This window comes from Akebia trifoliata, chromosome 6, assembly GCF_017979445.1.
Source record: "Akebia trifoliata isolate Shusen 1 chromosome 6, ASM1797944v1, whole genome shotgun sequence".
Lineage (NCBI taxonomy): Eukaryota > Viridiplantae > Streptophyta > Magnoliopsida > Ranunculales > Lardizabalaceae > Akebia > Akebia trifoliata.
Window position 1 is genome coordinate 9,152,725 of NC_141380.1, and position 14,658 is coordinate 9,167,382.

The 14,658-nt window shown below is 34.4% G+C and overlaps 1 protein-coding gene across 1 annotated transcript; it reads left to right on the plus strand.

Annotated features, from left to right (window-relative positions):
• The first annotated feature begins 2,671 nt into the window (after positions 1-2,671).
• LOC147400127 (ubiquitin-conjugating enzyme E2 variant 1C-like) lies at positions 2,672-10,357 on the plus strand. The gene is made up of 4 exons (XM_086445728.1): positions 2,672-2,824; positions 8,932-9,071; positions 9,576-9,701; positions 9,921-10,357. Exons 1-4 carry the CDS (start codon positions 2,791-2,793, stop codon positions 10,059-10,061), a joined length of 441 nt encoding a protein of 146 aa, XP_086301854.1. The 5' UTR covers positions 2,672-2,790; the 3' UTR covers positions 10,062-10,357.
• The last annotated feature ends 4,301 nt before the right edge of the window (positions 10,358-14,658 follow it).

The window sequence follows — 14,658 nt, forward strand, 5'->3', positions numbered from 1 at the left end:
GAACACCTAAAAAATTGTCTACCTTTATTACTTTTTGTGTTGGAAGTATACAACCCCATCTCTCGTCCACAAGATCAATAAAAAGTCATAATAAACTATAATAATTACACCAACAAATGTAAAATGAAAAGAAGACATTCATCAACAAAATATACATGTGATCGTCGTACCAATAAACAAAGATATTCATATAGTAGAAACATACTAAATTCACCCAAATATATAAATTATTCAGTCAATAGAAATTTCAAAGTCATAAAATTATATAACTATATCACGTCGATCATAAACTTATTTTATAGCTTTGACCATGACTTCTCTCATACATTCTATTTTTTTTATGTCCTTTTACCTTTACACATGTCACACCCATACTTATCATTCCAAAAGTACTTTTTGTTCTTCTACCTCTATTTATCAAAAAACAAAAGATTAATGAATACTTTTAGGATTTCTTCACAAATGTCACTTTTACCCTCATACAAATGAAAAATAAAAAAAGAAATAACTTAAACCTCATATCTATTCTCTTTATTTTTAGGGTTGGACCACTTTATCCCTAAATTTTTTTCAAAAATTCTATAAATGCTCTCATTTTCTATGAACAATTCATGCTCTCAAACCCCCATCTTTCAACATAAAACTCTACCAAAATCCCTACTCATTTTCTCCTTTCTCAAACTGCAACTCAACAACTCTCATCTTCTACCTTCAACAAAATCATTCAACCTTCAAGTTCATCTCTCAAGATTCAAGATCATTCAAGAATACCAAAGGGATAAGGTGAGTGTATTAGTTTTTTTAAAATTTTATTATCTTAAGCTTGCATCTTCTTCTTCTATCCTTCTATTTTTTTTCTTTTTAGAAACCTTTAGGATGTAATGGAAAACCCTCATTCATCTCGAGTAGATTGAACCTCAACCTTGGGTATAAAATGCTTGAAGCGGTTTGGGGTTGAAGTCCCTTTTAAACAAATTTTCATCTCATATATCATATGTACACTATGCACAGACACCACAAATATTTAGCTAAGTAAGAAACGTGTAACTCTCTCGATAGGGTTGAAACACTAAATTTCTAGCCAAGCATGCATGCATTAAGGTTATGATTTAAGAAAACTCAATCCATGGAACTTCTCTAAAATCCTATACCAACATTTCAACTCATGTAAAATGTGATGATTTCATGAGATATCCTCTTTCATAGGATATTTTTAATGTCAACACTAGCATCAAAATCTCTTTCAAATAGGTACATATTCATTATGTGCACACACCCACTTCAAGCATCTCATGCATTTTTATTGTTATGTTAATCTTTTAAAAAATGACAAAATTTAGAAGGTAACCCACCTTAGGTGGAGAAAATGGGGAACCTAACACCTTCCATATTCTCTAAACGAATCTCCTTACCTAGATCTTAGGTAGATCATACATTTTCTATTAATGAGAGTCACTACAATACTATGGAAAATGATTTTTTTAAAAAAAATTGATTCGGGTTTCCATTCACACTCATTTTTAAAAAAGAATTGTAGCGACTCCAAACAATGTAGCATTGAAGTCTAAAGATGAATATTCTCATGTCTATAGTCAACTCATCTCATACGAGACGATCTATTTATATTGATTGATTTACATATATTTAAATTAAAATAATTATAATTTTTTTCATAAAATAAGATAGATAAGAAATTTTTTAATCATAAAATCATGTTTTACTTATATAATAAATATTTAAAGGGAAGCGTTCGGAGGCCCTAAAGAGAGCCAAACATTTTTCAAAATAAGGGTTAAAAGTTTTCGAATGAGATGATGTTTTGTGAGGATGATCTCTATGGTGAAAAGATCATCCTTACCAAAAAATCAGCTCATTCTGAAACTTCTAACCCTAATTTATAAGTTGAAGAATCATGAACCGTTTGATTTTTGTAAACCACTTTTGATGGGTTAGAAGCTTCAGAATGGGTTGATTTTTTGTGAGGATGATCTCCTCATCATAGAGATCATCATCACAAAAAATCAATCAATTCCGAAACTTCTAACCCATACGTTGAAAAAATGTTTGATTTTATTTAGGGCCTCCAAATGCCACCCATGTTTAAATTCTACAAAAAAATATTTATTTTAATCAAAATCCCAATTGACTCGGCCAAGATTTTCAAAATATCGCCCAAGACATGTTGTTTATCTTGCAAGATGATGTAAATGTTGAGACACCATGTATATCTGTATTGTTGTACAACGAGATCAAGATGCAAGTCTCGGACGAGATTTAAAACCATGGAGCTCATAAGTTCCATCTTTTACATTTTTTTTTTTTTGTAATGAAAAATTTTATTGACACATCAAGAAATTACGAGAGCCCTATTTAAGGTGCACCTCTAAAAACTAAAAAAAATGTTTGGGCACTTTATATTAAAATCAAAAATTAAATTTTTTTTCAGCTTTGGCTCGCTCTTAAAACTTAATGACTTGTTAAATAACTTCTCATTTAAAGCATGGATTCAAAACTTGTCCGTGACTGAGACGTATCATCCGAGTCGTCTCGGCATGGACGAGACAAATGGGCAAGTCAATTTTTTGAACGAGATTTGTAACCCACGTTCAAATTTTTTTTATTTTTAGAACGAGACGTCTTAAAAATATCGGTAAACTCGTCCGAGACGACTCGGTATCTGACCTGGACGAGGCGAGACGAGACACGAAACCGAGTTTTAAAACCATGATTTGAAGTCGATCACATAATCGAGTTCAACACCCCATTAGAGGAAAAACACTTTTATCATCCATGACGATTGGTTCAGGTGGATCGAGTGTTGTGGGTAAGATCCCACTCGCGTTTTTCTGCTTCCTTTCTTCTTTAATATAACTGTGATCGATTTCTTAATAAGATCTGCTGACGGATTCTTCTAATTTTCATGATTTTCTGCACATGTGGATAAATTTTAATGGGTTTGCATATTAGGGTGTTGGTTTTTTTGTGGGTTTCTTTCTTTTTTACAGATTATGTTCTGTTTGAATTAATTCTGATTTGGAAAGCTTTAATGAGTTCATGATGATGATGCCTTGAGTTTTTCATATTGGGTTCATGAGTGGTTATCGGTTTTGGGAAATTCTGGTTCTAGGTCTTTGTTTCTGATTGGTTTACTGTAGGTCTGCATCAGATTTTAATGGGTTTTGATCAATTTCATTATCTTTTGGGAGTATTGGTCAATTTCAAAGGAATATGGCATTTGTTGCTGAGAAAATTCTGTATTTTCTCAGATATCTAAGGGTATACTGTTCTCTATGTTTTTGGGATAAAGTAGAAAATTTTACCTTTATGAATGGTGTGTTGTTGGATTAAACAGATTATGGAAATATCTATGTTCATGTTTGATGTTGTTTGTTTCTTATATGGAGATGTTTATCACCCATTTTTGGATATTTATGCATATTACATAGATTTTATAAATAAATAAATAAATTCTATTTTGTTACCTTCTAGTTGTGCTTGATTTGGTGTAGTATTATGTAATGCTCCTTGTGGAAATGTTGCAATTTCTTCCATCTGTCATCAATTACTGGACGATCTTCTAATGTTGGATCAATTCAGTGGATCACCTATTGGATTAATCATAACCTAGAAAAGGTCATTCCTTGACAACATAACAAGCTGAAAATTGGCTCCTCATTTGGTCTCTATAGTCATGGAGACAAAATTATAATTCTCTAGGTACAAAAAAAATAAATAGTGCATACGATTCTGGGCCTGGAAAAAAGTCCATGGGTTGGCATTTGCATTTAAAAGTATAAGTGTCACTCATGTATTGATCAGTGTGCGGGTAACAAGATTTCCATCTTGCCTTGCAAGGAAAAAAGATTCCCCTCTCTCCTCTATTGCAGTTTTTTGAATTATGTTAATCTGTTTATTGGTTAGGTGGTCTACAAATGTATAACAAGTGGGAAGTTTATTAAGGACTAGCCATCCTAACTTTTTAGTGTTCAACAAAAATCTATAACTATTGAAGGATTCATGGATGACATTAGTAGATTAGTCGTCCTTTAAGGTGAAGTCAACATTTGTCTTTTGCATAGTGAATGTATCATTGATCACTCGGTTAGATCAGATTAATTGATGGATGGGAGAGGCTAGAAAAAAATAGCCTTGCAAGGATTCTCAGTGGCATTTAACATAAAAAGGGAATGCTAAAGGTTAGAAATTAGAAAGCCTTTCTTTTCCAACTAATAAAGTTCATCGATACATGCATAAAGAAGGAAACAATACAAAGTAGTCTTTCTTTTTCTTCTTGTTAAGGCTTCGCTTCAACGCAAAACATCTAAAAATTTGAAAAAAGATATGAAAAACACAATATGAGCCATAACTCTTAGGTGCCACATTCTTTATTCAATACATAGAAATTAAAGAAGTGTAATAAGCACCACAACACGATTTTTAGCATATATTAGTTTCACATCAACACATTCACATATGATCGATTTTCCCACCAGTTCAATTGAACTCTTTTCGTCCCACTCGGAGACCTTCCTCGAGAGCTTCTAGATTTTTCACCCAAGTGCCTACGCCCTAATTGCTCACACAACCATGTCAAATAATCACGTCAAGTACAATATCAATATTCATAACAACATCACAAGCTTTTCCATATCATTCAAATAAAGAAGAAGAAGATCACACTTCTAGAACACTTCTATAATGATTATATATTGAACAACTATAAAATGATCGAGGTACCTACCTTTTTCCTTGCGAAGTCTTAGGATAAATGCTCTTTTGTCACTCGTTAGCCAAATGATTCTCCTCTTATATGGCCACAAACCAAAGAAACATGTGAAAAAGTTATTATATATTGAACAACTATAGAATTAGTCGAAGTACCTACATTTTTCCTTGCGAAATCTTGGGATTAATGTTCCTTTGTCGCTTGGTAGCTGAATGATTCTCCTCTTATACGACCACAAACCAAACGAACTTGCGAAAAAAGATGGGAGGGATAGTGTGTGTGTGTGTGTGTGTGTGTGTGAGAGAGAGAGAGAGAGAGAGAGTGATGAGAATTAATATGAGAGGATGGAGGGTTCCTATGGCTGGGGCGTCCCCCATGGAATCCTCTCATTCTTAAAATATTTGAATTGTCAATCAATTCCCTCTTGTCAAAAAGCTAGATAATTTTCATTCTCTCAAAGTTTTCAACAATACTAGATTTTGTTTCTAAAAGGAGCATGCCCACTTGTCCAAAATTTAAGAGGGTCTCTAGCTCATCAAGCCACATGGATAAATCCAATAAACGTAGAAAAAAATCTGAAATTATTTTATCTAATGGTATAGTGACACCTCCATTGAAAAATTTAAAACTTAGGGAAAAAAAGATGAAAGAAAGAAGAATCTTGGCAAAGGTGGCAGTCCACCACCTTCTAAATTTGGTGGGGACATCTAGGTCTGGCAATGATCCGGATATCCAATCCGATCCGAAAAAATAGGATTCGAATTTGATTTCTAGATATTTGGATCGTATTCATATTGAGTTTCATAGATCCAATGTAATTTTGGATCTGTTTCAGATTGACTTGAATTCAATCTGATAAAAGCCCGAACCAATTTTTCATTATATACTGCCAACACCACCTATCTCATCCATACAACCTATACCCCTTATTCTTTCACCCCCTAATTCCCATATTACCCCTACATGTCTTCAATTACAGCTTCACCAAACCCATTGTCTAACATCCCTGCACCCAATTCTCCTCTCTTTACTACACCTCCTACAAGTCAACGTCACCTTTTACCATCTAACTCATCCCTAATTCACCAGCTACTTTACCATCTACATCACCACCCCATTGTCCCATCCTCTCTCAAAATAAAATGATTAAATCCAAGAGAGACCTAGAAGAATCTAAAGTTGATGGTGGATAGTTTACATTTTTTTGGCGAATATTTCCAACACCAAAGAGAAAAAGGCCGAGGCCTGTGAAATTTGAAGAGGAGAGTCGAATTTTTCAGTTAGGAATTGTTCAATTTCTTCTAGTGCTAAGGTGAGCAATCTACAAAGACTGAAGTTTCTTCCCAAAAAATGAAGAAATAATCAGAACCTCCTTGGTAAAAAATGATGGGGCTTCTTTCGATTTGAAAGGAAGCTCACATGTTGCAATTGTTTCATCCCAGTCTACTAAACTAGACAACAATAATGGGTTAGATCCAAAACCCTTGACAGAGGAATCAAAAGTTCGAGATGGGATGCAGACCAAGGTGGACATCACCAATCTCCGCCTCTCCCAATATTTTTAGGAGATGTTCTTTGTTGATTTATACAAACCCACAAGAAAGATCTAGGTGAAAAATCGCCGTTTAATATTTTTAAATTGACTGTAGAGCGTTTTCTATTGCAGTAACATAGAGTTCAGTTCGAGTTTGAAACCTTTTAACTCCACAAATTGTTAAGCAATTACCTCTTTTTTCGTATTTTTCTCTTCATATACACTGAAATACCTTCCTAAGTGTTTTGGTCTCGTATGCCAATCATTTTTCTGTAATTAGTTACACATTTTCAAAGTTGAAGTGTCTGAAAGGTAAATTTCTGTCAGTCTAACGTTTAACAGTTTTTTGGATATAATTACACCTCTTTAGACATAGAATTTGTTTATGTTGAGTACTAGAAAGTTTTGGGGATTTAATTCCCCTTTGCAAAACTTCTCCCAAAACTTTTGGTCGTGACCAAAAATCACCCCAAACGAAACCTGTAGAATCTTTTTTTTGGTACAATGTCAATTTGCAGCCATCTAGAGTGTTAATAACAGTGTCACGATTTTGACTTCTGTTTTAAATTTCTTACAAACCAACCACCCTTTTTAAAATTTTCCTTTGACCTAATGGGAGTTAGGAACCCACGAAAATTGGCCTTATTTCATTTCAAAATGTTTTGAATTTTGTAGAAATTTTTTATTGAGCCATGTTTAATGGCCAAGTCTGAATTTGTTTTTGGAGATTGTCTTAATGGGTGAAGTGAATCATTGTGCGTAGACTCGTGAGGGGTCCTTCAAGTGGTATTTCATCTCACCCTTGGGTTTGAGTCATGGGATGCAGATCGGATCGTGGGTCCCAAAAATTGGGGCGTGGCATTAGGTGATTTGAAAAAATTTACTAAATCTGGAATCTTTAATAATAAATAAAAGGTTCTACAGTCCAGTACTCTTATTTGGCTATTCCAGGCCATATTTCAACAGTTTCACATGAGGAAACCACGTCCCCTCCAATTTGGCTTTCTTAGATAGTTTGTCTAGAGAAATTTTGGATATTGGGCAAGTCAACCCTCAAAAGAATGTCATTCTTACCCAGTGTGTTATGCACAAGAAGGAATATGGAATCGACAGTGATTTGCTTCTTCATTTCGCAATAGCAAGCAGCATTTGGAGTCTCTCTTCTTCTTCTTTTTTCTTCTTTTTCCCTCTTTTTTTTTCTTTTGGGATTATGCCAAGGAGTGTGGAAATGTGTTGCAATTTGAAATTTCACGCATTCTCGTCTCGTAATAGGAAATCTGAATTTATTCCCATTTGTGATTTGTTGGGGCGTATGGAAATAGATGAATATGAGGTCTTTTGAAGACAAGGAATCATATTTAAAAGCCAAACCTTTACTTTCTCAATTATCTATGACCTTTGGGGAATATAAAGGCTTATTTTTTAAGGTTTTGCTTTTAACTGGGAATAAATTGTTAGCAACTCTCCCTAATCTGTGGCCTTTGAAAGGACATGTTGTTCATCTAGGTTGTCTCATTGTGGGTTTTTCCCTTTTCTTAATATGCTCATTATACCTCACATAAGTCAATTTTACCCATGGAATTAGTGTAGGTGCAATTTCTGAATAAAGTGGAGTAGCACTCTTAAGTATTATGTGACCATCGTGAACCAATCAAACCGAAAGGAAAATATTGTCGGGGAGTTAGGAGACAATTGTCCTTGGAACTTGGCCTCAAGAGAAAACTTGAATGATCAAGAAATGGATTGTGTCACCTCATTGATGGGTTGTATTTCCTTTATCCATCTTTCTTCTAGAATGGAAGACGCAACGAAATGGATGAAGAGTCGAGATGGAAAATTTTTGGTCAAATCTTTTTATTTTATTCTTGTGCCTCAAGCCGAGCGTTGGTTCCCTAGGGTTTTCATCTGGGGTTCTAAAATTCCACTCAAGGTGCCTTCTTTTATCCTCTCCACAGAACTTGGATAAAATCCTAGTAATTGACAATCTTATTGCTCTTGGATTGATTATAGTTGATTTTTTGTTGTGTTATGAGAGTGGAGAATTCGTTAGTTATCTTCTTCTTCATTGTCCATTAGCCTCACCCATTTGGTCTCTTCAATTTTGCCGATCTTTCAATATTGCATGGGTTCTTCCAAGATCCCCAATGATCTTATTTGATAGTTGAGACTCTTTCGCTTTTAACACCGAAGGCATAATCCTGAGGAAGAACTTCACTTATTTGATAATAAATAATCTATATACCAAAAAAGATAATGGTGAAGTTGGATTTATGTTGCTGACTCCAATTAATCGGAGATGATGCTAATATATGCTTGTGGTCATTTAAAAACACATGCTTTGAGGCTTATACTTGGTCGTTGAAGTACCTTGCCTAACGCTCAATATTTTAAAACTTTGGTTATAAGTTTCTTGAACCTTGAAGCTGTAAAATACTCTTGACTAGCAAAGAAAAATGTGTTTTGTAAGATTCTTGCAATTGTTAGTGTGTAGTGCTTCTTTCTAAGCTCTTGAAATCATTGGGGTCCAGTTTATTAGGAAATATGTTTTTTTGTTTGTCTTATAAAAAGATTGTCATTTTATTATACTTGTGAAATTATTAGAGCTTGTGTCAAGTTGTGATCATGCATTGGAAAGAAATGAGTTTTTTTATATCTTCGTTTTATCATGCAGTCCCACGAAACTTCAGATTGCTGGAGGAACTTGAACGTGGAGAGAAGGGTATTGGAGATGGCACAGTTAGCTATGGTATGGATGATGGAGATGACATCTATATGCGTTCCTGGACGGGTACCATAATTGGTCCTCACAATGTAAGTCCCTCTTGCTCATTTAATATTTTTAACTACCCAATTATTCCGTTGTTTTTATATGTGCCAAATGTACCTAATTCTTTGTTTCTAATACCACTGTCCACATCTTGGTTTTTTCCCACTAGAGATATTCAAGAATTGCTTATACTATTGGATTTTTATTTATTGTTTCACTAGGGGTCTTTTGTCTTCATTTATTTCTTGATACACTGGTCCCATTTGAATGAGAGTGCAAGAGTAGAGAGACCCTAAACTTTTCATTGAAAAATATACATAAAGTTGCGGGTGGGGAGACTCGATCTCACGACCTTAGGGAGCACACCCAGGACACAAGAAATTAAAGTAATAGAAATCTGGTTTTATTAGCATTCTAGAACAAGTCAAGTAGGTACTTGTTGAGTTGAGCTTAAGCTAAAAGCAGAAACAATGACATGGATATTTTTGTATGTGGCACTTGTTTTTCAGTACAGATGGCTAATGATGAGCTAATTATTTCAATTTCAGTCTGTGCATGAAGGTCGCATTTATCAGTTGAAGCTGTTCTGTGACAAAGATTACCCGGAGAAGCCTCCAAGTGTTCGTTTTCATTCACGAATCAACATGATTTGTGTAAACCACGAGACTGGAATGGTAACATTGTAATCCATTATTAGTCCCACTGATGACTTGGTTGTAATTCTTCAGTTATTGCAATTGTATCCATATTCAGTTGCCAGGATTGATCTCTAGATCCCTCTTTTCACATGGTGAATATGGTGAAACCCACCATGGTGACTATGCCTAGACAGCTTAAGGGGTATCTTGGAACTCTTTGACTTACAAATCTTTGATGACATCCAATTGATACAGGTAGAAACAAAGAAGTTTGGAATGCTAGCAAATTGGCAGAGAGAGTACACTATGGAGGACATACTGACACAACTGAAGAAGGATATGGCAGCCCCTCACAACCGGAAGCTGGTCCAGCCTCCTGATGGCACCTACTTTTAGTTTGCAGATATAGAAATATGATGGTACAGACTGAACCACATTCATTCCCATGTATAGTTTGTAATGGTGTGTTGGTTCTATTTCTATGAAAGTTAAAAAGTTTGCTGTTTGATGAAGGGATTTGCCGATGTGTCATTAAAAATTAAATAGATTACTGTCTACTAGCTTTCTTCAATGTTGATTTCTGATTCTTGTGCTCACAAACTTAAGGTTTGGTTCCCATATTGTGCTATCAAGACAACTATGTTATGCTATGAACTAATAATGATTATAATATATTTAAGGCAGTTTTATCACGTTTTGTTTTTGTTACAAGTAAAATTTCATTAATGAAAAAAGGAGCTGGTCGAGGTGACCAACTACAAAGGAAGAGGAAGCTACAAAGTGCTAAGAAATTGACAAAACCAAGCTATTATCCGTTTCACTCTTCCCTTTGAAAATGCGCCTATTTGTCATTGAAGCCCTATCCCAATAATTTGGGTTTAAGACAAACTAATCTTATTCCTCCATTCACTTATATTTTTAGTCATGTCTCTGGTATTGACAGTGTGCACATTCGCCTTCACCATCTCAATGCATGTTACTTTGAGTCACTCTGCTCATTTAGCTTCTTCAACATGCATATTCTTTCTAATTCACAGTTTGTATGTGGTTTTTGTTCAACATGCATATTCTTTCTAATTCACAGTTTCTACGTGGTTTTTGTTCAACATGCTTAAACCATCTTAATCAAGTTTTCATACTTAGTGTATATCAATCATGAGTTACCCTTCTTTTTTCTTCACTCATCCATCTCAACATCCTTGTCTCTGTGACATAATGTTAATGATATAGAAATATATAGATTCGGTAGAAAGTGGTTCAAGTGTCACGTAAGTAATATATTTATATTAATTAATTGGACTTAAGAAAAGGGATGACATTATTAGGATTTATCCATCCCAAGTAGGGCTAGGTAAGTGTATTACAAGGCTAAGAAAAAAAATGGTTTGACTTGTTACACGATTTGTGGTGAGGAAACAGAAGTAATAAACTTCTAAGAAATGGGTCTGCGACTGAAGGAAGTAGGAGGGCTCCAAAGAAGGTAGAGTAGTGCTAAACTAATTTGAGCTTCTAAGGGATTGTGCGTTGCATGTGAACTATTTAATAAAAATTCCATTAATTTTTTACGTCAACATGAAAATTCTTTCTGATTTGTTTATACATGATGATATTTATTCAACCTTTTAAAGTTATTTAGTTCTTGTTAAAACCTCTTTTTATTACTATTCAAAACTGTTTGTCTGATAGCCCTTGAGAGAGTTTAGTCAATCTTAATCTTGTTTGCCATGTGCTAACTAATGTTAATCTCACATTCTCATTATTAAAAAAAAAAAAACAAGAATTGAGTCTATTGGTCACACGCATTTGTTAGCATTTACAATTTATTGATTTATTGTGCAAGTTGAAAGCAAGCAGTACCTATAATTTAATGTCAGGCATAAACCTATAAAAAATGGCCCTAGACCAAATAAACTATTGGCACATTTTAATTGTAATATGATACAAATATAACCTAGAATTTAATTTTTCTTGATGACAATTGGGCATTAGTAAATCTTGCCTCGAAGTGACAAAACATTGATATGTAATTTTGGGATTAGAAGTACAATCTAAGTTTCAAATTAAAAAACCCAGAACATTATCATAGATATATAAAAATAATGAAAATAAAAAATGATACTTAAATCTTTTTTTATTATTTGTAAGTAACGAAATTTATTGAGAAAGTGGTCGAGAAGACCTACCAAAGATACAAAATAACTTAGGAAATACAATGGAACAAACCCACTCTCACGAGTGACAAAGTCCTTGAAGAAGACACCTTTAAACTCGATAAACATCTTACACCAAGATAATATTAAAATGTTGGATCAGTTATAAATATTACACTAAGCAAAACGGTATGAGCATTATTAAAATGAATTATAAATTGGGTTTTCGGTAATTAACATAATTTCTCTCTCCAAATTTTCTATTATGATAATCAAGTCTATCTTTCAATATAATAATTGAACAAATTATTATTGATCAGGTTTACATTCATCTAAGATTGTAGATCATTTGGGTTGGTAATGGGAGGGGAAGCTCATGGCATCATCAGGTTGACTCCTTAAGCTTGATTATCCTCTAATCAATTGTTTTAATAAATAAATAAATAAATAATAGAGTCCTTTCCACCTAATAGGGGACCTGGAGTGAGTTGGACAAACGTGACCTTCAGAGTATATTACTTACTATAAGGGGATGAAAATACTAAAAATAATTCCTGAATCCCCACCAAACGACCCAGTGAATAAGGGTGTTTCCATGATCTTCCTATATACTCTATATGTTCATCTAGGCATCCTCATACACTGAACCAAAATGAATTTAAATATTATTGTCAACAACCCAAGTTAATCATCATATGTACATCAAATAATTTGTATTTCGTGGTAATGATTCATGCTAAAATGTGATACATAGATCACATGAAGTTAAATAAAATAATTCTCATTGGGAGTTGGATTTTATGGAGTTGAGTATTAGCCAATCAAGAAGCATTGTGTTAATTAATTTTGGGCGTTGATATGGACGAGTCAACAAGATTAAGAGAGTTGAAACTAGAAAAATACATTTGGAAAAATTTAGGAGTGGCTTTTTATATATTTATTTGTCAGCAGCGAAATTTATTGATGAAGTGATCAAGGAGACCAACTGAAGATACAGGGACAAGCTAAGAGAAGGAAATATTACAAATTCAATCTCATCTAGCAAAAAATTTGTCAAAAAACACTCCCCTAAACTTGTTAAAGACCTTACACCAGAAGAAGATACAAGAGAGGACCGATAGAGACACAATTGAAGCGTCCATGCCCCTTGCTTTTGAAACATCTGTTGTTTCGTTCATTCCAAATCCCTCAGCAAATTGCAAACGATGCAAGCCTCCAAATCACTTTCTCAACATCAAATAGAGACAGAACTCAAGTCGGGAGACAACCCTCCACTCCAAACCTACCAAAGAAAAAACTCCAAATTTGTCTTGCAAAGGGGCAGTGGAGAAGTTAGTTATTTAAAGACTCCTCATTTCTTAGACAAAGCAAGCAAACATAAGGCCCTCACATTCCTCTTAACATTAGCTTATCCGATTCTTCCTCAAAATGACACACCGAATGAAGAAAGCAACCTTCAAGGGACTTTTTGACCCCAGACGTCCTTGCTGCAAATCTAGCATTTGCCATCATCAAGGACTCATAGAACAAGCTTACTGAGAAGATCCCTGAGTGACCACCTACCCAACACCCGTCCATCTGCTGCCTCGGTTGATACCCTCATTCCTTCAAGACTGTAAAAGAAGTGTCACCCCTTCCAATTCCCAATCATGTATATCCCTTCTAAGCCTGAGATTCCAACCTATCACACCCCCCGTCTTGCTTAAAAAAGGAATACACTGGTAACCCCCTCTTCATAGGCGCTGTCTCCCCACACGTATCTTCCGAAAAACGAACTCTTCCTCCTGAGGAAGAACTAAAAGAAGGTGGATGGAAATAGTAAAAATATATAAGTGAAAAAGTAACAAAAGACTTGACACTAGATAGAATGGAATGGAGAAAAAAAATTCATTTTGTCGACACCAAATCTTTGAGATAAGGTTATGTTTTTTTTGTTGTAATCATGACAATGTTTTATAAAGTTGAATGTTGATGTCCCAAAAGAATATTTTCAATTAAGACTAGCCTAATAGGTATGGAGATAAGATGGATAAGTGAAAAAAATTAAAGAATAATAAAATTAAAAATGAATATATTGGTAAAAAGTAGTAATGTTAATATATGGCAAATTAAAAGAAAATCAACTGAAATGATTTGATTAGACAATGCTAACATCCACATGAAATATTAGATGTCAGCATTCCCATATATATATATACACCTAAATTATAAATAAAAAAATCTGATTTACACAATTGAATGGACGAGCAAGATCCATTCATTTAGTTTCAAATAATATTTTGATGATGATGAAGGAATCAGGAGTGTTCTTAAAATACATCACACGCACACAAAGCACATGCACACACAAACAGACAGTAATTGGTCACTATGTGAAAAAAAGGGGGTAAATTCGTGCTAAGATCCGCTGAATTTGCTTGGACTTAGCCAAATTCAACAAATCTTGACGTTGAATTTACCCCTTTTCACATAGTGTGGAGTAGGCAACTCCCCTAGGGCTCCCTCAGTCGGTCCACGGAAAAGAGGATTAAGTTTCGTTGGCTAATAGTTGGATGCACTAGCTCCCTTAAACCCTTTGAATGATATAAGTAAAAAGATAAATACACATACGAAACGAATCCATTGTCCAACAGATACATGCACCCGTGCGCGTGCACACACATATAACATGAATGAAATGTCATAAACCAGGTAATAATCAAAGGTCAATGTAGCATGATGTGCTTCTAACAATGACAAATAATTTAACAGGAAACATACCACACATACACGCTTAATATCATTATTGTGTTGTTTTTGGCTGGAAAAAGTCCATGAGTAGGGAACAACTTAAGCATCTCGAT